Source organism: Akebia trifoliata, unplaced genomic scaffold (assembly GCF_017979445.1).
Source record: "Akebia trifoliata isolate Shusen 1 unplaced genomic scaffold, ASM1797944v1 Contig00665_ERROPOS1100000+, whole genome shotgun sequence".
NCBI lineage: Eukaryota > Viridiplantae > Streptophyta > Magnoliopsida > Ranunculales > Lardizabalaceae > Akebia > Akebia trifoliata.
Genome location: NW_028237137.1, coordinates 1 through 22,390, shown reverse-complemented (window position 1 = coordinate 22,390; position 22,390 = coordinate 1). Strand labels below are relative to the sequence as shown.

Genomic DNA, 22,390 nt, shown 5'->3' with positions numbered 1-22,390 from the left:
CACTAGTCTATGTTTAAAAATTCATAAAAAAAACACCAATGTCGTTAGTCATGGCAGCATTGTCTCTCCTATGCAACGTGTCTGACACCAGGCAAACCAGAAAACAGCTGCATCAACCCAATCTAAAACAATAAAAGCCCTATATGCGACGTTATTTACACCCTTACCCTATATATAAAGACCAGAAGATCTTTCGAGGCCCAACCAACAAGTTTAGTATACACTTTAAAATAAAGATTTAGATGACCCAATGTTGTCGTGAGGCACGTTGGACCGTCTTCCTAAATTCCAGATCATCCATTTTCATCGAGATTACCAGAATATCAGGAGGATCTTCCAATGGTTGGAAACTTGGGACGACGGTAGACCCAGATCGGGTTTTTTCTTCTTTAACCCTAAAATTCCAGTTTCGAATCGAGGATTCTAGAAAAAAGAGCGAACCACCTCACCTCACCCCACCCAGAACTACGTCTTTATATCATTCTCTCTCTCATCATTCGCCCACGACGAAACATTTTCAGAAAAAAAGCTCTGCAGAACCTAGTGCCGAAGCTTTGCAAATCGCAAGGTATAATCGAAAAAACATCTATTTTTTAGATCTGCTTTCTTCTTCGATTCAACTGATGTAAACCATTTAAACGTTGCAGATCTTTGTTCTCAGGAACTTTTATATTTTAATGCAGTTTTTTGGACTTTTTTGATCTCGATCGATCATTTTTTTGTGTATAAATCAATCTCTCTGAACGTGTAATAGTTTTTTTTTTTTCTAAATATTTGAGATTCAGAAGAAAATCTTGAGTTATTGCGACGATGCTGTACATATTCATATTTACATCTGATTCTGTGATAAAATTTTCTTATTTTCTTATGCAAAAAAATTGATTTTTTCATTCTTTCACAGCATGATTCAATCACTTTTCACCTTATATTAATATTTTTAATTTGTGATTTCGATTTTTCTGTGAATTCTGCGGATTTAATTGCGATTTCTGATGCATCTATGCTCAGATCGTTGGGGGTAGTTCAATTTTCTCAATTGGTAAAGTTATCGTCAGCGGAAAATGAGTGTTGTTGGTTTTGATTTTGGTAATGAGAGCTGCATTGTTGCTGTTGCTCGGCAACGAGGGATTGATGTCGTTCTCAATGATGAATCAAAGCGGGAGACTCCCGCTATTGTCTGCTTCGGTGATAAGCAACGTTTCATTGGAACTGCTGGGGCAGCTTCAACTATGATGAACCCTAAGAACTCAATTTCTCAGATTAAGCGTTTGATTGGTCGGCAATTTTCCGATCCTGAACTTCAGCGGGATCTAAAGGCCTTGCCTTTTACTGTCACGGAAGGTCCCGATGGTTATCCATTAATTCACGTTCGGTACTTGGGAGAAATTAAGGCTTTTACACCAACACAAGTATTAGGAATGGTGCTTTCGAATTTGAAGAGTATAGCTGAGAAGAATCTGAATGCAGCAGTTGTTGATTGTTGTATTGGGATTCCAGTTTATTTCACCGATCTTCAAAGAAGAGTGGTTTTAGACGCCGCTACAATTGCTGGTTTGCATCCTCTCCATTTGTTACATGAGACAACGGCAACTGCTTTGGCTTATGGAATTTATAAGACTGATTTGCCCGAGAACGATCAATTAAATGTTGCTTTTGTTGACATTGGCCATGCAAGCATGCAAGTATGCATTGCTGGATTCAAGAAGGGCCAATTGAAAATATTGGCTCATGCATTCGATCGATCGCTCGGTGGTAGAGATTTTGACGAAGTTTTGTTCCAGCACTTTGCAGCTAAATTCAAGGAAGAATACAAGATAGATGTGTTCCAGAATGCACGGGCTTGCCTTAGACTTCGGGCTTCGTGTGAGAAGTTGAAAAAGATGCTTAGTGCGAATCCAGTGGCGCCTATGAGCATAGAGTGTTTAATGGATGAGAAAGATGTGAGGGGAATTATTAAGAGGGAGGAGTTTGAGCAGATAAGTATACCAATTTTGGAACGTGTGAAGGGTCCTTTGGAGAAGGCTCTTTTGGATGCTGGGCTTTCGGTTGAGAATGTCCATTCAGTTGAGGTTGTTGGTTCGGGCTCTCGTGTTCCAGCAATCATTAGGATATTGACCGAGTTTTTTGGGAAGGAACCAAGGCGCACCATGAATGCGAGTGAATGTGTTGCTCGAGGCTGTGCTCTCCAATGTGCAATTCTTAGTCCCACTTTCAAAGTGCGGGAGTTTCAGGTAAAACTTTCACACTTTTATGTTAGTCTCCTTTTTTTTTTTTTTCCGGAAATTAATCGGGGTTAGGCAGACCGCCCACCAGAAAGGCCCGAAGGCTTAATCGGGGGTTATGTGCTGTATTTGTTGAAGAAACTCATCGACTTTCCCTAAAATTTTATGGCATTTCCGCTCAGATTACTATACCTATGTTGATAGCATGCTTTCATATAGTTATACCAGGTTACCCATTTTGTTGGTAAGGTACCGAACTGCAAACCAGTTCGAAACGAACCGGTTAGCGGTACGGTTGGCTCTCGGTTTGTGAAATGCAGCAAACCAAAGGAACTGCATTTTACCTTCATTTTTTTACATCCTTCTCCACACTTTTGATTACATTTGAGATATTCCCTTAAAATTTCAACCTGATGGCATGCCCCTTTGACCTTTAAATGCCCTCATCTCTGTCTACTCCTATGAACTGGGTTCATTCTCAAGTGGCAAATCACGAACTGTGAACCTGAATTCGAACTGGGCGAACCCTTGAATCAGGTAACAAAGTGTTATACCAATTGTCTTTTTCATGTTGACTGACTTCTTCTGGAGGTGTTCTCAAAGTGTTATAAAGGTGGCTTAAAGCTAGAGTTGTCCTTGGTCTTTCTTAAAGTCTGACCCCCAACCCTCATTTTTGATTTCAGTACAGCATTTATTTGTATTCTCTTGTATGCTCTTCTGCATGGGTGCTTTACACAAAAATCTTCTCTACCTGGCGGCTGGTGCTTTATTTATTTGTTAATTTTTATTTGCACTTGTGTTTGTTAGAAGTTTGCTTCAGTTATTATTCTTTTCAAGTAGCCTACTCTTTGGAAGTTTGTTCTGCACCACTCTATAGTTGACATTGAAGGTCCACCCGGGGTGATTTAGGCATGATACACAGGCTCGATCATGTGTTTGGAATATTGACAATTTACTTTATAATTTCATTGGAACAATTTAATGGATTATAAAAATTGATACCCTCGAGTGGAAACAAGTAGTAATAAGGTTTTTAAAATTGTTGTCCAGTTGTGAACTTGCTCTCTTTTGACTATTGTGTTACTGCCTGATTTTAATGATGTCTTATACATGTTCTTAAGGTCAATGAGAGCTTTCCCTCCCCAATTGCCTTGTCCTGGAAAAGCTCTGAAGCCGATTCTCAGAATGGAGCAGTGGATCACCAACAAAGCACTATTGTCTTCCCCAAAGGAAATCCTGTACCTAGTATCAAGGCTTTGACATTCTACAGGCCAGGAACATTCACAGTTGATGTTTTGTATGCTGATGTGAGTGAATTGCAAGCACCTGCAAAGATTAGCACATACACGGTAACTAATTTGCTATTAGTTATAAACCCTACAGTAACATTTACTTTGCATCTTCTGCATTCTGTATTTTCAAACTCTTTTTTCCCCTCTTATGTCACTTTTCTTCTGAATCTTCTCGGCAGATTGGACCATTCCAATCCACAAAAGGTGAGCGTGCGAAAGTTAAAGTTAAAGTTCGACTGAATCTCCATGGTAGTGTCTCTATTGAGGAAGCAACAGTAAGTTTAGACTTACACTTGAATTTAACTTCTGTTTGAAGACATTTTTTGTTCTTTATGGATGATTGCTCTTTAATTGGTTGATTCAGCTTTTGGAAGAGGAAGAAGTTGAGGTTCCAGTCGTGAAAGAACCAGCAAAAGAAGCTACAAAGATGGACACTGATGATGCTCCAAATAACGTAGGTACTGATGGAACTGGTGAAATTGATATGCAAGATGTTAAAGGTACCACTGATTCTTCTGTAGTTGATAATGGTTCATCCGAGTCTGGAGACAAGCCCGTGCAGATGGAAACCGATATCAAGGTGAAAACAAATCTTGCTGTTATACAATGTGTATATGTGTGTGGGTTTATGTTGTGGGCTGCTTTTGTTATATTTTATGATATTGCTGGTTGGTTTGTGTTCCAAGTTGGGCTCATTGGGCTGGGAAACATCTTGAGGCCTAGACTGACCATCAAAATACTTGACCCACGACCAACTCAAACCTTATTTTGGTCCTGAAATGTCTTGCACTACCCTTGGTACTCAGCTTCCAGTTGGAGCCTGAGCAAATGAACGGAAGAAGATTGTTTGAATGTTTAGCATAAGAGAATTGTGATTTGATGTATCATAAATTGTATAGCCTGTCACATACCTCACATAAATAGATTGGGTATTCTTAGGTTTGGTGGTTTTTGCCTAATGCAACCCCAAACCCAAATTTTGGCTGGGCTCAGTTCATCAACTCGATTGCCCAGAATCCAGCCTAGTTGCACCATAATTTTTAGTCTTTTCTCTTTGTTTGATAGTTTTCATAATTACCTTTTCCTTACAATCATCATCATCAAAGCCCTATCCCAAGGATTTGGGGTTGGCTAAACGAATTCCATAGAAATTATCTTTATTTGTTGCTACACTATTCCAAAACACCCCCCCCCCCCCAAAATTTAAAAGCTGTTTTTTCAGTGAGTAGTTTCACATATCACCATAAACTCATTGGCAGATGACAAAGAAATGTCCTTTTCTGCCTTTAAATCCTATCTTTGTTGTATTTTTTTATTTCTATTATTTGGTCTTGTAAAATTATTCCTCTACGTTATAGTTTTCTTGGGTATTGTTTTTCAATTATTTTTGTTTATTCTTGAAAATTTGGTCATGCATAGTTAGAGTTTTCCTAGTGCCTGAATTACATCATTGTACTTGAGTATTATCGACGTAGTTCAGTTAGTTGAAAGAAGCTCGCCTCTAAAGTTCTCTTTCATACTTTAGAATTTCTTTCATATGGTGAAAAACGAATCAATTAATAGGGTTTGTAAATAAGGATTTGGTTAGAGGCCGATCACTTGGAAATCTTGGTATTTGTCTGATATGTCTTGATCAGGAGCATGCTATGTAGCCTACCTGTCTTACATATATCCTTGAATACATCAGATGTGCATTGGTGAAGTGGTTGGATAAGCTAAGTAGGAGTGTCTTAGGGAATGATGTGCATAGTTTAGAATTTCTTTCTGTAGAAAAATTGAATTTATTGAGAATTCTTGGATGATCATTACAAATGCCCCAATAGTGGTATTTATAGACCAACTATCTTATTACAAGAATAATCTAGAACTTCAAGAATATTCTAGAATAATAAACCAACTATCCTATTGTAGAACATTACAAGAATATTCTAGAAAGTTAAGAGTAATCAAGAATAATCAAGAAGAATATCCTATTTTCTTGATTCTATGAGATCAAATTTCCGGATTCTTCTACACTCCCCCTCAAGTTGATGCATAGATGTCAATCATGCCCAACTTGCTTATCAGATGTTCAAAGTTAGGTCTAGCAAGCCCCTTAGTCAAGATGTCGGCTGTTTGCTGACTAGAAGGCACAAACGGCAAGCAAACAGTTCCAGCTTCAATTTTTTCCTTAATGAAATGTCGATCAATCTCAATGTGCTTCGTCCTATCATGCTGGACAGGATTGTGAGCAATACTTATTGCAGCCTTATTGTCGCAGTACAGCTTCAGAGGAAGTTCCACAGTCATCTTGAGTTCTTCGAGGATTCTGTATATCCACAATACCTCACAGATCCCTTGAGCCATTGCTCTAAACTCAGCTCTGCGCTACTTCTGGCAACAACATTTTGCTTCTTGCTTCGCCAGGTAACCAAGTTTCCCCACAAAAAGGTGCAATACCCTGAAGTAGATCTCCTGTCATTCACTGAACCTGCCCAATCTGCATCAGTAAATACCTCAACACTCCTTTGATTTGTCTTTTTGAAAAACAGACCTTTTCCAGGAGTAGACTTTAAATATCTCAAAATTCGGTAGACCGCCTCGAGGTGTTCTTCATAAGGTGCGTGCATAAATTGACTAACAACACTGACAGAGAAGGCAATATCCGGTCGAGTATGAGATAAATAGATTAGTTTTCCAACCAATCTCTGGTATCTACCAGTATCAACAGGAACACTTCCCTCTTCCCAAAGTTTTACATTGGGATCCATGGGAGTCTCAGCCGGTCTGCAACCACTTAACTCGGTTTCCTTCAAAAGATCAAGAATATACTTTCGTTGAGAGACAACGATTCCTTTCCTTGAACGAGTAACTTCCATGCCAAGGAAATATCTTAGTGCTCCCAAATCCTTGATTTCGAATTCTAAAGCAAGGCTCTTCTTCAATCTCTCTATTTCGATCACATCATCAACTGTGAGAATAATATCATCAACATAAACTATTAGCACAGCAACCTTTCCTTCATGAGAAAACTTGAAAAACAAGGTATGATCAGCTTGTCCTTGAGAATATCCTTGTTTTTTGACAGACTGTGTGAACTTCTCAAACCAAGCCCTTGGAGATTGTTTGAGACCATACAGGGACTTTTTTAGTTTGCATATTCTTGAGCCAAACTTCTCTTCAAAGCCCGGCGGACTATCCATGTACACTTCTTCCTCCAAGTCACCATTGAGGAAGGCATTCTTCACATCTAGTTGTTGCAAGGGCCAGTCCAGATTAGCAGCAATAGATAAAAGTACTCTCACCGTGTTTAATTTTGCAACAGGAGCAAAAGTCTCAGAATAATCAATGCCATATGTCTGGGTGAATCCCTTTGCCACCAACCTAGCCTTGTATCTTTCCACTGAACCATCAGAGTTGTACTTCACAGTGAAGACCCATTTACAACCCACAGTGGTCTTCCCAGCTGGCAATGCCTCAACACTCCAAGTATTGTTCTTCTCAAGAGCTTTCATCTCTTCAAGTACTGCTTCCTTCCACTTTGGAACTTTAGAGCCTCCTATACACTATTAGGAATTTCTACACTGGACAATTGAGAGGTAAAAAAGCAGCAAGAGATGATGACAATTTCGAGTATGATACAAATTTAGACAGTGGATGACTAGTATAAGATCTAACCCCTTTACGAAGAGCTATAGGAATGTCTAAATCAGAAGGCTTAGACTGACTGTTGGAAAGAGAAAGAGAATTACCTGTAACAGACTCAGATTGTTGATTCGTCCTTGGTTCAGAATCATGGCTGTGCTGTAGAGTCAATTCGTCTTTCCTTTTCTTATGATTCTTCTTCAAGTAAACAATCCCTTTCCAAGTTCGGTCACCATCCTTGAATCTATTATCATGTTGTGACATTATAGTAGGTTGTTCCTTATTTTCGGTTTCCAAAATTTGTTGTTCAGAATTCTGATTTTTAAATTGTTTTTCAAATGTAGGTCTAGACTCAGGGGAAACATCACTCATAATAGGAGGATTTTCAAGGAATGAATCTTGGCCATTTACTGTAGGTGCAGAGATACTAGACTCAGATTCTTGCAAGAGAAACACATCATCTGAGAGAAAAACATTGCCCGAGTTAAATGAATCTTCCTTAAAAATCTCCCCCTGAAGATGAATATCCTTAAAATATGGTTGTTTTTCAAAAAATGTAACATCCATTGTGACAAAACATTTTTTCGATATCGGGTCAAAACATTTATAGCCTTTCTGAGTTGGGGAGTAACCAATGAAGACACATTTTATAGCTCTGGGCTCAAGTTTTCCAATTTTTCGATGTTCATGAACAAAAACCGTACAACCAAATATTTTTAGAGGTAGATCAGCAGAAAGTCTAGTAGTTGGAAAACAATTTGTGAAAACTTGGAAATGAGTTCGAAATTGTAAAACTTTGGAGGGCATTCTGTTTATTAAGTACGCAGCAGTTAAAACAGCCTCTCCCCATAGATACTTGGGAACTTTAGTTGTAAAAAGTAATGCACGAGCCACCTCCAACAGATGTTTATTTTTTCTTTCTGCAACACCATTCTGTTGGGGTGTATCGATGCAAGAACTGTGATGAATTATTCCTTTTTCAAGAAATTTTTTTTCCAAAGTCGTGTTAAAATACTCTTTCCCATTATCACTCTTGAAAACTTGTATGTTAGTTTGAAATTGAGTCTGCACCATATTGTAAAAATTTTTAAAAACGCGTTCGGCCTCTGATTTTTCTTTTAATAAATACACCCAGCAGAGTCGAGTATGATCATCCGTAAATGTGATGAACCATCTCTTGCTAGAAGGTGTACTTATCTTATTAGGACCCCAAACATCACTGTGAATAATAGTGAAAGGTTTTGATGGTTTATATGTTGTGAAGGAAAAGATGTACGGTGTTGTTTTGCAAATTCACATATTTCACAATGAAATATAGATGGATCTTTATTGCCAAACAACTTAGGAAATAAATGTTTTAAATATTTGAAACTTGGATGACCTAATCTTAAATGCCATAACATAATATTATTATTGGAAACAGAAATAGATTCAAAGCAGGAACTTATTTGTTGAGATTGTCGCCTCGATTCAGATCCATCATCAAGGAAGTAGAGTCCTCCACTTGTTTAGCACTGCCAATCATCCTCCCCGAGGTCAAATCCTGGAACACACAATGAGTTGGGAAAAAATTAGTTTGACAATTTTGATCACGGGCTAGCTTGCTGACAGACAAAAGATTACAGGAAAGTTTGGGAACGTGAAGAACATCGTGAAGAGTGAGTGATGGAGATACTATAATAGAACATTTTCCTGCAATGGCTGAAAGAGAGCCATCTGCAATCTTAATTTTCTGATTACCTGCACAAGGATTATACGAAGAAAAAAGATTTGACAATCCTGTCATATGATCGGTTGCACCTGAATCGATGATCCAGGTGCGATCAGGGTTGACACCAATGAGAGCTGTTTTCAGGTAATTACCTTTTTGAGCCAAAGAACAAGTAGGATTTTTCTGAGACTCGAGAATCTTGTACAGTTGGTCTATCTGCTCCTTGGTGAAAGGAAACGAATTTGAAGAAGACTGCTGCTCTTGATCCGAGACACTGGCCTGAAGTGCACGCCCCGCTCCACCAGACTTCTTCTTCCAGTTTTGAGGCTTGCCATGAATTTTCCAACAGGTTTCCCGTGTGTGCCACGGACGTTTGCAGTGATTGCACCATGACCGTTCAGAACGCTTACCATCCTTCTTCACCTCCTCCTGAAAATCTCGAGTTACAAGGGCAGAACTTTCTACTTCCGAGTTAGTAGTACTAGGAACCGATTTGTTGTTAAGCATCACACTCTGCCGTGCTTCTTCTCTCCGAACATCTGAGAAGGCCTCACGAATTGTTGGCAGAGGAGTTTTCCCTAAAATTCGGCCCCGCACCTCGTCTAATTCTTTGTTAAGTCCTACTAAGAACATAAATACACGATCATTCTCCTGTCGTTTCATGAACCGGACACTATCATTCGCACACTCCCAGACATCATCATAACAGAGGTCTAACTCCTGCCACAATGCCATCAACTCGTTGTAGTAGGAGGTTACATCTCGGTCACCCTGTTTCGCGTGCCAAAGTTTGGATTTTAAACCAAAAATCTGCGAAGAATTTTCTAGATCGGAATACGTATCCCTGACTGCTTCCCAAACATCTTTGGCCGTCGGCAGGAACATGAAGGGCTTGCCAATTGCGGGTTCCATTGAGTTCACTAACCACGCAATAATCAAAGAATTTTCTGATTTCCAGGTCTTGAGAGTCGAATCTACATCGGCAGGTTTTGTCACTTCTCCTGTCAGATATCCAAGTTTCCCCTTGCCTTCCAAAATCAAACGAACGATTTGCGACCATTCCGTGTAGTTTTTTCCATTTAGACAGTGGATATTTAATTGGAACGAATTCGTGGACCCTTCTGAACCACTAAATGAGATGGAGGAGTTCAGGTTCGGACTTGTGGTGCTTTCCCCTGACACCACTGAGTCCTTACTAGTCGCACCGGTTAAAGCCGTCTTCCACGGATTTTGACCCGCCATAGGTAATCCCTAGATCAGAACCTAGTGCTCTGATACCATGTAGAAAAATTGAATTTATTGAGAATTCTTGGATGATCATTACAAATGCCCCAATAGTGGTATTTATAGACCAACTATCCTATTACAAGAATAATCTAGAACTTCAAGAATATTCTAGAATAATAAACCAACTATCCTATTGTAGAACATTACAATAATATTCTAGAAAGTTAAGAGTAATCAAGAATAATCAAGAAGAATATCCTATTTTCTTGATTCTATGAGATCAAATTTCCGGATTCTTCTACACTTTCATATGGTGAAAAACGAATCAATTAATAGGGTTTGTAAATAAGGATTTGGTTAGAGGCCGATCACTTGGAAATCTTGGTATATGTCTGATAGGTCTTGATCAGGAGCATGCTATGTAGCCTACCTGTCTTATATATATCCTTGAATACATCAGATGTGCATTGGTGAAGTGATTGGATAAGCTAAGTAGGAGTGTCCTAGGGAATGATGTGTTTATCTCTTGGTTAGTTGGAATGCTTACTTCTAAGAAGTAGGATGGTTTGGGGGGAAATAATCTTTAGTGGTCATTAACACTATGTTTGTCACTTGGTTAGTTGGAACACTTACTTGTAAGAAGTAGGATGGTTTGGGGGGAAACAATCTTAGAGGTCATTAACACAACTTTTAAGGCAATGGTTTTGGATGTTTGGGGCCTTCGGAGGATGGTTAAGAGTATTTCACAATGTTTCAGGTTGTTTGACTTGGAAGAATTATGAGAGAATAATAGTCAAGTCTTGATGAGAGCTTGCCAAGATATTTATACTAAAAGGATAAAAAGTGTGGATATAAAATGCCCTTACATAAAGAAAAACATAAAATAAAGAAAATAAGACATTTCAATACTCCCCCTCAAGCTAGTGCAAATATATCAACTAAGCTCAACTTGACAAGATGAGAGTTAATAACAGAAGGACCAATAGACTTCGTAAGCATGTCGGCGAGCTGATATGAAGAAGATACAAATACTGTTTGAATAGCACTAGATCAAACTTTTTCCTTAAGAAACTAAACGTCAACCTCTATATGTTTGGTTCTCTCGTGAATAACAGAGTCAAAAGCAAGCATAATGGTAGACTTGTTGTAGTAGAACAGAGTGGAGGAATTAGAAACATGAAATCCTAGCTCCGTCAATAAAGATTGAAACCAAATAAGCTCACACATGCCAAGGTTCATAGCTTGGCATTCAACTTCAACAGAAGAGCGAGAAACCACACAATGTTTCTTATTTTTTCGTGAAATCAGGTTACTGCCATGGAAAGTATAGAAACTAGATGTAGATCTTATATCCATGATAGAACCAGCATAATCAACGTCAGTGAAGCAAGATAGATGGGGTTGAGTAGTGGTCGAATAAAAAAGACCAAGGTCATGACGCGACTTCAAATAGCGAAGGATGCAATAAACGACATCAAGATGAGAAGTGCATGGAGCATGCATGAAGTGACTGACCACACTAACCGCAGAAGTCAAATCCGGTCTAGTGTTAGTCAGATAAATCAGACGACCCACGAGTCTAATATAAGAAGAAGGATCAGATAAAAGGTTGTCAGATTCAACATGAATACGATGATTTTGATCCATAGGAGAGGAAGATCCAATGTGTATTTGCGTTGAGATAGCAAAATACCACAGCGAGAGCAAGCCACTGTTATTCCCAAGAAATACTTAAGAGGGCTTAGGTCTTTAACTTCAAAAGCACGACCCAATATCATCTTTACCTTGGCAATCCATTGAGCATCATTCCCATAAAGACAATATCATTCACATAAATCAAAAAAATAGAACAATGACCATCGAATCCTCGACAAACAAAACATGTATGATCTGAGTGGCATCTGGAGAATTTCATAGATAAAATGACCACAGGAAAATGCTGAAACCAGGCTCAGGGAGATTGCTTTAACCCATACAAAGATTTGAGAATGCGACATGCCTTCCTAGAATATTCCTCTGAAGAGGAAACCTAGGAAGGGGTCCATATAAATGACTTCAGTTAGATCACCATTCATAAATACATTCTTCACTTCTAGTTGGTTAAGAGGCTAAGAGTGATATGCAGTCAAATAAATGAGTAGGCGGACGATAGTAAGCTTAGCTACAAGAGCAAATGTAGTATCAAAATTCTTTTTTGAAGTCTGTGTAAATCCCTTGGCAACTAGGCGGGTCTTGTATCGATCAACGGTCCCATCCACAAGATACTCAACAGTGAAAACTCATTTACACTTGACAGTCCACTCCCCAGAAGGAAGATGAACAAGCTCTCATGTATAATTCTTTTGCAAAGCATTCATCTCAGTAGTCATGATTGTAATTCACTAAGGGTCTCATAGAGCTTTTGAAGTAGAACGGAGAACTCAAATGACAGCAGTGGTAGTAAGGTAGGCCTGATAAGGAGATAGGCCCTGATAGGAAACAAACTGGGCAATAGGGTGATTAGTAACACAGCTCTGCCTACCTTTGCGAAGTGTAATATGTAAGTTAAAATCGAAAACAAGAAGGATGGGAATAGGGATAAGAGATGAGATACCTGAGTCCAAGTTGGAGGTTGGCAAGGCTGGAGAGGGGCGCAGACAATGAGAGTAAACTTGAAGCTTTGGCGAAGATGAAGTGAAGACCAAAGAATGCAAAGAAGATGAGGCACAAAAATGTCACATTTTCGAAAAAAGTGACGTTAAGATAATGGATATCATGATGAGAAACAAGATCATAACAATGATACTCCTTCGACATAGTTGAGTATCCCAAGAAAACACATCGAATGATTTTGTCATACAATTTCATGCAACGATGATTACGGTCCTAAACAATGAGTTCAAACAGATTAGAATTAGGCATTGATGTTGGTTGCATGGTTTCTCCTGTAGATTCTAGAATAAATTGGCAGAGGTAGTAAAACGGGGAAAGTTGACTCCAGAAGCGACTCATGATTAGTGGATGGAAGAAACCACTCCCCCTGAAAAGATTGTCGATCAGGGCTAGGAAAATAACACCGTTCTTCAAAGAATGTGATGTCCATTGTAACTAATCGACGAGGAGTAGGTGGATAATAATATTTATAACCCTTCTAAGAATTAGAATAATCAAGAAACAAAGGACCATCAGGAAAACACATACTTCAATGCCTTAGGTTCAAGTTTAGTGCGAGTAAGACTGAATATATGAGCAAAATATATACAACCAAATACTCGTGGAACCACATGAAACAAAGGACGATCAGAAGAAAGGAACAACAGAGGGGGTTGGAAGTTCATGACACTAGAGAGAGTACGATTGATAATGTAACATGCAACAAGAATTGCTTCAGGCCAGATATGCTTACAAACGTTCATCCCAATCAACAAAGCTCTTCCTAATTCCAACAAGTGACAATTTTTCCTTTCGACAATATCATTTTGTTGGGGTGTAGAAGCACATGAAGTTTGTTGTTCTATCTCTTGAGTAGCACAAAATTTCAAGCCCCCATAGGTATACTCTCCTCTCTTATCTAAACGAAGGATTTTGATATTTACTCCAAATTATGTTAGAATCATCGCATGAAAATCTTGAAATATAGAAGACATCATCTTTTGTTTTCATTAAGTGTACCCACGTACATCTGCTATAATCATCTATAAAGGTAACAAAATAATGAAAACTCAACAAATAAGTAATAGGGAATGAACCCCAAACATTAGAATGCACAAGAGAAAATAAAAATGAACTTATTTTATTTACACTTGTTAGATAAGAGGAACAATAATGTTTGGACAATTGACAAACTTCACACTGTAACTCTGACAATGACATAGACTGAAACAAAGAAGGAAATAGACGCTGTAAATACTAAAAAGAAACATAACCGAATCAAATTTGCCACCGCATTATTCAAGATTTATTGACTACTTTACTACTATTACTCTGAGAAGCATGGGCATGTGAAATGTGTTGAGAAGTTGGGAAGGTATAGGCCATCTGTTTCACAGCTACTACTAATCACCTTTTTCGTTGTCAAATCCTGAAAGACACAATGAAAGAAAAAAAAAGTAATATTGTAATTTAGATTTTTTGTAATATTACTATCAAACACAAGATTAGTAGTGAGATTATGAACATGTAAAACATTGGAAAAAAGAAAACTATGAGGAACCTTGATGGTTCTTTTACTGGCTATGGATAATAAGGAACCATCAACTAGGCAGACCTTGTCCTTGCTTGAACAGGGTTATAGGACTGAAAGAAAGACGACTTATCTGCCATGTTACCTGAAGCTCCTGAATCAAGAATCCAAGAGCTGGAGTGAGATGAGGAAACATGATGAGCAATGGTAGGAGTACCTGTGTGTACGAAGGAAGAAGCCGCAGTGGAACCATTCAATAAAGCCCTCAAACGATTAATATCCTCCACAGAGAATGATGCATATACTGCTTGAGATGGTATCTCAAAACTCGGGGAATTATCTAGTATGTCAGCATTGAAAGTATGATGAGTTGAGGAAGATCGACCCTTAGGTTGAAATGAATCAAGACGGCCTATCAAATCCCAGCACTTTGCTCAAATATGCCTAAATTTGCCACTGTGATCACACTTCGGCCGCTCTCTGCTATTGGGTACCCGAGTGGATTTATCAAACTCTTTTACTCTTGAAGTTTGTCTTTTTCCTTGTCTAAGCTGTTATGACAGATCTATCACTCACAGGAATGTCCAGATGTCCCATAATCATGTGTAGACTCTCCTCACTTTGAATATGAGAGTACATAGTGTTCAAAGGAGGTAGGGGATCTCTGTTTAGAATCTAAATTCTAATCATCTCAAACTCGAGATTCAAATCAACGAGAAACTAGAAGGTGTGACATGTCTCAACATGTTTGTTGTATTGTGCACAATCTTTAGGGCTTTTCAATTGAAGGGTAAATAGTGATTGAGCTCTTCCCACATGCTATGCAATTCAGAAAAGTAGCCTGACAATGTCTTCCCCTGTTTGAGATGCGATATATTTTGTTCAAACTATTAGATTCTAGCACTATTCTAAGCTTGAGAGTAAGTTTGAGTCACTAATTCCCAAATCTGTTGTGTGATTTTCAAGAAAAGATATCCTCTTCTAATATGATTGCATTGAATGCAACAACCAAGACATAACTAAAGCGCTCTCAGCATCCCATTGGTCATATTTAGGATATGAGATATTAGGTTGTTTCTCTTTCCCATTCAAATAGCTTGCCTTCTGTCTTCCATGGATGGTAGTTTTGCATATTGAGCCCACTCCAGGTAGTTTATGCCATCGAGTTGGACTGTGGTGATCTGGAGGTTTGGATTTTCATCTCTGACTTGCGTGGATCCAAAATCACTATTGGTAGACTATCTTAAAGTTAGTTCTGACATGACTTTGGAGAAATAAACTACTCACAAAAGATCCAGATCACACTAGAAATTATTCGAAACCACTAACAAACCACGTAGAACCTAAGATAGGAATTTATCATCACATTCTTGATGAAAGAAAAGGCCCTAGGTGACTGGAGGCAATCCTAGGAGGTGGTTGAGGTGGTGTGACAGCCCCTGGGAGGTGGCTACTGATGTGCGGCAACCCTTAGGTGGGTTGCTGCTGACTTGCGGCACCCCTAGGAGGTGTTTGCCGTCTTGCGGCAAACCTAGGATGCTACTGGAGGATCTGCGGTAGCACCTAGATGGTAGCTACTGGCTTGCTACAGCCCTAGGGCTACAAAGGGGTTTCAAAACTCTAATCGATCTTCTCGGTCGTCACCAAAACTTTGATACCATGTAGAAATTTGACCTAGGGTTTAGAGAAGATAAAAAAAGAAGAGAAAGGAAATTCTAGAAAAATTAATTCTTTATTTCTCCTCATAACTTGTTTATATAAGTTCCATAGTAAATAGGGAAAGACAATAGGACATGAACATAAATAGACATAACCTCAGAGGAACTAAATTAAAGGAAAACTATCACGGATAACAGTGTGGATGTTTTGAGTGGTTTCTTATTAAGGAAGGGGGCCTTATGGTGTTGCATCTCCAGTTTGTCAATGTTACCCTGGGCTTCCTTTTCTATTAAGTAAATCAAATACAATTCTTTGGAGGTCTTCTATGTTGCTTTGAGGCAAACCTGGGTTTGTTGGTCAACCTTAGTAAAAGTAAGGTTTATAGAGTTGGTTCAATGTCTAATGTTTATTTTATTACAATGCTTAGAATAGGTTGATTCCCATCCAACTTCTTGCTTAGGCCCTCCTCTTATGGCATCTTATAGGACTTCAACTTCTAGGATCTGATGATTGAAAGAGTGGGTATACTAGCTTCAATTATGAAAGGTATGTTTCTAAAGGAGGAAAAATGACCCTAGTGAAAAGTACCCTTCCTAGCAAGCATCCCGATCTACTTCAAATCATGCCTAGAAGTGTGAGATCGTGTTTAGATAAGCTTGTTAGAGACTTTTAATGGAACAAGGAAGAGAATCACAAATTCCACTTAGTCAAGTGGAAGCTTGTATCGCAGATGCCAACTAGCTTGGTTAATTCTTTGGGTGATGATACAAGAGACTTGGGTTCAAATCCTGCAGCACTGAGTTACGGAATTCATTAAAAACAGGCTTACCAATAAATAAAAAATAAAAAAAATAAAGTGGAAGCTTTTACCCCCCCCCCCCCGCCTTGCTCTCCCTCCCTCCCCACTCACATTAAAAAAAAGGGAAAAAGGAAAAGAAGAAAAAATAAAAATGGTCGTTTTAGTTTTAGGAAGAAGATTATTAAAGCAAAGTATGGGAAGTATAGCAGGGACGGAGAGAGTGTTCAGGCAAGGCAATTCTATGGTAGTTAGTGTTTGGAAGGACCATTTATGTGGTGAATCTCGGTTTCAAAAGCAATTTCCTTTTTATATGCCTTGTCTTTGAAAAAAAGTTGCATGTACAAGATTTTCTAGTCCAAGCTGAGGATTAAGGTTCTTGGGATTCTAGCTTTAGAATAAGTTTTCATGATTGGGAGGTCTATGTTGTTGTTAGTGTTATCAGTTGGTTATGTATTTTTCTCTTATCTCCTTTGGAATATTTGAGGGAATGGAGTTGTGTTCGGCATGGTATTTTTTTATTTTAAAATCATCTTATTCTTGAGTCTGCTTGGAGTTTAGATTTTTTCTTCCTCAGTATTGAAGGATCAAAAGGTGCCTTCCAAAGTTGCTTTCTTTGTTATGTTATTTTGGATATGATTCTTACTCCAAATCATATCATAGCTAGGGAAATTTCTTTTATGAACAATTTCCCTCTGTGTAGAATGAGTGGTAAAGCAATTGATCATGTGCTTGTTCACTGCAATTTTGTTCGGGAAATTTGGGCTCAGTCTTATCTGTATTTCATTTACTTGGTGTTTTCCCAAGTCTGTGTTTTTGTTGTTTCAAAGTTGGCGGCCCAAAGTTTTTTCATTTACAGTTGAAATTTTATGGAAGCTTAGCCACTTTGCGATTTATTTGGGAGTTTGGATTGGGTGGAATGACAGGATCTTTAAAGAGAAGGAACCATACTTTTCAAGAAGTTATCACTTCCATCCTTGGTTTGCTCTTCTTTTGGCCCCTAGTCTTGTTTTTAAGAGGTTATTTTTTGAGGACTTTCTCTTCAGGGGGATTCGATTTGTGATGTTGCCTCTTAAGTTTTGTTTTCTCCTTTTGTATTGGTAGGTCTTCTCAACCTCCCTTTTTCTTTGTTAATTAATATTATTTATTGGTAAAAAAGGATAGTGCATCTTGCCATTTGCAAAGGGAAGCTTGATTGTATTCCCTAGATATCTTAGAGGGAGGAAATTGATAGGGACATCAAATCTTGAAGAGTAGATTTTAATTTTAATTTAGATTTCTCTTCTAGGGTTTTAATTTTATGTTTTTTGGGCTTATTTTTATGTTTTATCGGCCCATGATCTTAATATAATATTTAGGGGCAGTTTACTAACTTTACTTCGTTTTTATTTAATTTTATTAGGGTTGGAAAATTAGGAGAGAAAGTTACGAAAATTAAGTTATTTATTTGGTGTTTTAGTTTGATTAGAACTTTTAGATTTATTTTCTTTATAGAAATTGTATTAGTGTTTTTTTTTTTTTTTTGTAATGATGAAGAATGATGAATAAAAAGAGAGCTTGAGCTTGATCTTCCCAACAATGAGTGTAGGTGTGGGTGTGGTGTGAAGCCATTTTTGAGTGAGGATTATTTTCTTCTAATCTTTATTTTTCTTTTCTTTTTTTTGTTTTTCTTGATTTTCTTGATTTTCTTTTAGTTTCTTGTTCTTGGTTTTCTTGAATCTTGAAACCCCTTTCTTGATTCATGATTCTTAAGAAACTTTTCTTGATTCTTGATTCTTGAAACCTCAACCCTTAATCTTTTCCCCATTTTCTTTAATCCTTATTTCATTAATTTCTCTGCCAAATCTTTAATTTTTAATCCTTAATCTTTTCCTTACCCTATAAACCTTTAACCATTTTCATTGGGATTGTGGTCATACTTACAAACATTGTTTTCATTTTACCTTTTGGGTATACCCAATCCTAAACCAATTTCCCTAAACCCCCATATTTTTTTTTATCCCCTCACCGTCCTGCATCAAATACCCTGGTAGAGTTGTCGCCAACGACCAACTACGGTCCATGTACATTGTACAGGTCCTACCTGATTGGACCAATCACTCTGCCTAGCTTTTCTACATTCTTGAAAGCCACTCGAAGAACATTGGTTGAAAAAATTACCTGTCAGAATGAAGAAGCAGGCAATCGGTGGCATCAATAGTTGAACCAGGGGGATAAAGGTGCTCTAGGAAGGGGTACTGGCATTTTAAATCACACCAGGATAAAGGGAAAATAAAGTCATCGCTTTCTCTTATTTCTCTCTGGTTGTTGGGTAGCTATGATTTGGGGGACCTGACCTGCGATGATGGGTGGTCCTGGCCCAAAGTTGAAAGCTTGTGGATCAAAAGCCTAAAACAAGCACACGTGGCTAAAAGCCCTTGTCAAACCTCAAGTTGACTAGAGAAAAAAAATGAATTTTTTAATAGTTACTAGGTCAATTGTCAATTGCCAATTGCTTGAGCTATGGCCTCATCTTTTGAATAGGCAGTGCAATTTGCGGAACTTGTCATATGCCTCTAGCATTTATTGGTTTGGTTTTCCCTGTATGTACATGATGTACAATGGCTGTGGGAAGTGAACTCTTTCTGTAACGATATATTGTTTGAGCAACCCAGCAGATTGTTGTTTAAATTCTTGACCTCTAAATTCTTGGTCTGCAGGTCGAGGCTCCAAAAAAGAAGGTAAAGAAAACAAAGGTTCCAGTTGCAGAGTTGGTTTATGGCGGAATGATTCCTGCAGATGTTCAGAAAGCAGTCGAGAAGGAGTTTGAAATGGCTCTGCAGGACCGTGTCATGGAAGAAACAAAAGACAAGAAGAATGCTGTGGAAACCTATGTTTATGATATGCGAAACAAGGTAAATTAACTGTCCTGCCTACAATAATCCTGTGTACCATTCATTAGCTCATATAGTGAAATTAACATACACAAAAAATTGTGTCTAGATTCATGACAAATATCAGGAATTTGTAACTGCACCTGAGAGGGAAGAGTTGATTGCTAAACTTCAAGAGGTGGAGGATTGGTTGTATGAAGATGGTGAGGATGAAACAAAGGGTGTCTATGTTGCGAAGCTTGATGAGCTTAAAAAGGTAATTGTTCTTTGCTGTGGTGCTTGGCTGGGTTTTTTAACGATCCAATATTATGTATTTGACCAAGTGTAATGAAATTGCAGCAAGGTGATCCCATTGAGGAGCGTTACAAGGAGTACTCCAATAGGGGACCAGCTATTGATCAACTTATCTATTGCATCAATAGTTATAGAGAGGCAGCCATGTCTAATGATCCCAAATTTGAGCACATAGATATGGCTGAAAGACAGAAGGTAATAATATTATTTGGAGGCTATTTGTGTGGATTCTCTCTCCAAAATCTGATTTTGGAACGTGACAGACTTGGTGATAATTATTTTCTCCTGTTATCTGGTAGGTTATGAATGAATGTGTGGAAGCTGAGGCATGGTTGAGAGAGAAAAAACAGCAGCAAGATTCTCTAGTCAAGTATGCCACTCCTGTGCTGTCGTCAGTTGATGTGAAAAGGAAGGCTGAGACACTTGACAGGTACAGATTCAATAATTGAATTCAGTCTTTAGATCCTCTTTTAAGTTATCTTTTTGGGTAAAATATAAAAATTCTTTGACTGCTTGTATGCTTGCTCCTGTGGTCCCTTTCTCTCTGTATATGGGTGACTAGCAGACTATATATATGGGGAATGCACGGATCGAATATATATATATATATATATGGGGATTGTTAATGTCCAAGATCTCATGGGGATGTTCGCATTGTCCACACTTTGTATTTTCAAAAATGCCCTCAACATTTTTGTTTTTTAGTACAAAAAGATAAGGGCATTTTTGTACAGAAGTACTTTATGGACCATGTGAATCGCATAAATATGATTGGGTGCCATGTGGATGTAGAGCACAAATCACAAGTTCTAAAAATGTTTTAAAAAATAAGTATGTTTTTCCACTGTCGATCAATGCATTTTAAAGTGATTGAAAAAACCTGTGGCATTGCCCATCCATATTCTTCTCTTTGAAGTGATCAGATTTGATGAATTATTCCTTTCCTTGAAGTGATTGGATTTGATGATTGTTTTTTTTTTTTGCCCTTTTGATTCTTCAAGAGCTCGCAAGTTTCAGTTCATGAGTTAGGTTATAGTGCAAATGTGATCAACTTCTATGTTACAGTAAAATTGATATTAACTTTTAATTTAGAATTCAGAGTAAAATCTTAATTTTAGAATTTTAGAGTTAAATGGGTGAGTGATAAATGTTCTGATTCATCCAAGCTTATGATCAAGTTATTGAAAAATTAGAATATGCTTGGAACAGGTTTTGTAGGCCAATAATGACGAAACCCAAGCCAGCGAAGCCGCAGACTCCTACACCTACCGAAACTCCTCCAACACCTCCTTCGTCCACTGAGCCCCAAACTCAAGGTGATGAGAACAGCAACAGTGAGAACACAGCAGACGGCAATGATGACGCTCCACCTGCTGCTACAGAGCCAATGGATACCGACAAGTCTGGGGGTGCCCCAAGTCCTGCATAATTCCATTAAAAGAGGGTTTTGGTTCTTTTTTTTCCCAATTCTCCCTAAGCTGCCAAGGTTCAGTTCATATGTGTGTTGTCTTTGTAGGATAAATGATGGAATCTAAGGGTGATATATGTTTGAATGTGTGTAGAACACAACCCCCTCAGTTTATATATATATTATTAGGAGAAGGATTTCTAGAATCCGGTTTTTGGTTTTTCCCAAGGGGTTTAAGAGAGAGATTATTGTGTTTAGATGTCTCTTCCTCAAGAGTGATCTATTGACATTTCTTGAGGTACTCTTTTCAATTTTTATTTTTATTTAAATTTTTGGATATTTTATTGTTAATTGTTTGCCCTCTTAAAGGAATATTATGATTCTAGTGATTCATACTTGGGCCTTCCTCAGTTGAAACTATTTCATTTAAAGTTGCAGGTACTTTTTGAGTAATTAAATTAAAGCATTTTTTTTTAATAAGCTTGGCAGGTACCTTCCTTGTTGGTTCTAATCGTATTATAGTCGAGCTTTGCTTAGAACCTAAAGTCTGCCCGACCTTTGCTCTTTAAGCTGGAAATAATCTCTCCCGTTGCATGTCTTACATCTGGCATTTATTGTTTCTCGAAAAAGTCAAGTGTCGTGAACGTGCATACATAACCGTAGATGATTTTTACTCATATCACGAGGAAATACATCTATGGTTATGTGCACATCCAACGTTAGACTTGTGAGAATTGCAGTAAATACTTTTTGCAATTTCAGCATTCTTCTCAAAATGGTAGAATTGCAGTAAATACTTTTTGCAATTTCAGCATTCTTCTCAAAATGGTGGATCAAGCTTTGCTCAACTAATTGATAACACGATGCGATGCGCCTGACGTGGCAAATGCACAGAACTGTAGATCTTTTTCCTTTTCCTTGTGTGTCCCGAAGAAAAAGATGTATGGTTCAGTGCCCTTGCCATGTCAGACACATTCAGACGACGTAGGTTTTGCATCCATTTAGCACGAGTCTTTGCTCTTTGGGTTTCAGCACATGGTAAAGAGAGAATGTTTTGTTTAAAGGGTAGTGCTTTTTTCCTTTGAATGCTTATGATATTGCATCTGATCCCAGGTTGAACTT

General features: G+C 38.1%; 1 protein-coding gene across 1 annotated transcript; it reads left to right on the top strand.

Moving 5' to 3' along the window:
• The first annotated feature begins 317 nt into the window (after positions 1-317).
• On the top strand, positions 318-21,661 carry LOC147381183 (heat shock 70 kDa protein 15-like). Its single transcript, XM_086430740.1, has 10 exons — positions 318-568; positions 1,009-2,231; positions 3,344-3,571; positions 3,694-3,789; positions 3,879-4,094; positions 19,393-19,587; positions 19,676-19,822; positions 19,906-20,055; positions 20,160-20,290; positions 21,070-21,661. The coding sequence occupies exons 2-10, from the start codon at positions 1,062-1,064 to the stop codon at positions 21,287-21,289; spliced, it is 2,553 nt and encodes an 850-aa protein (XP_086286866.1). The 5' UTR covers positions 318-568; positions 1,009-1,061; the 3' UTR covers positions 21,290-21,661.
• The last annotated feature ends 729 nt before the right edge of the window (positions 21,662-22,390 follow it).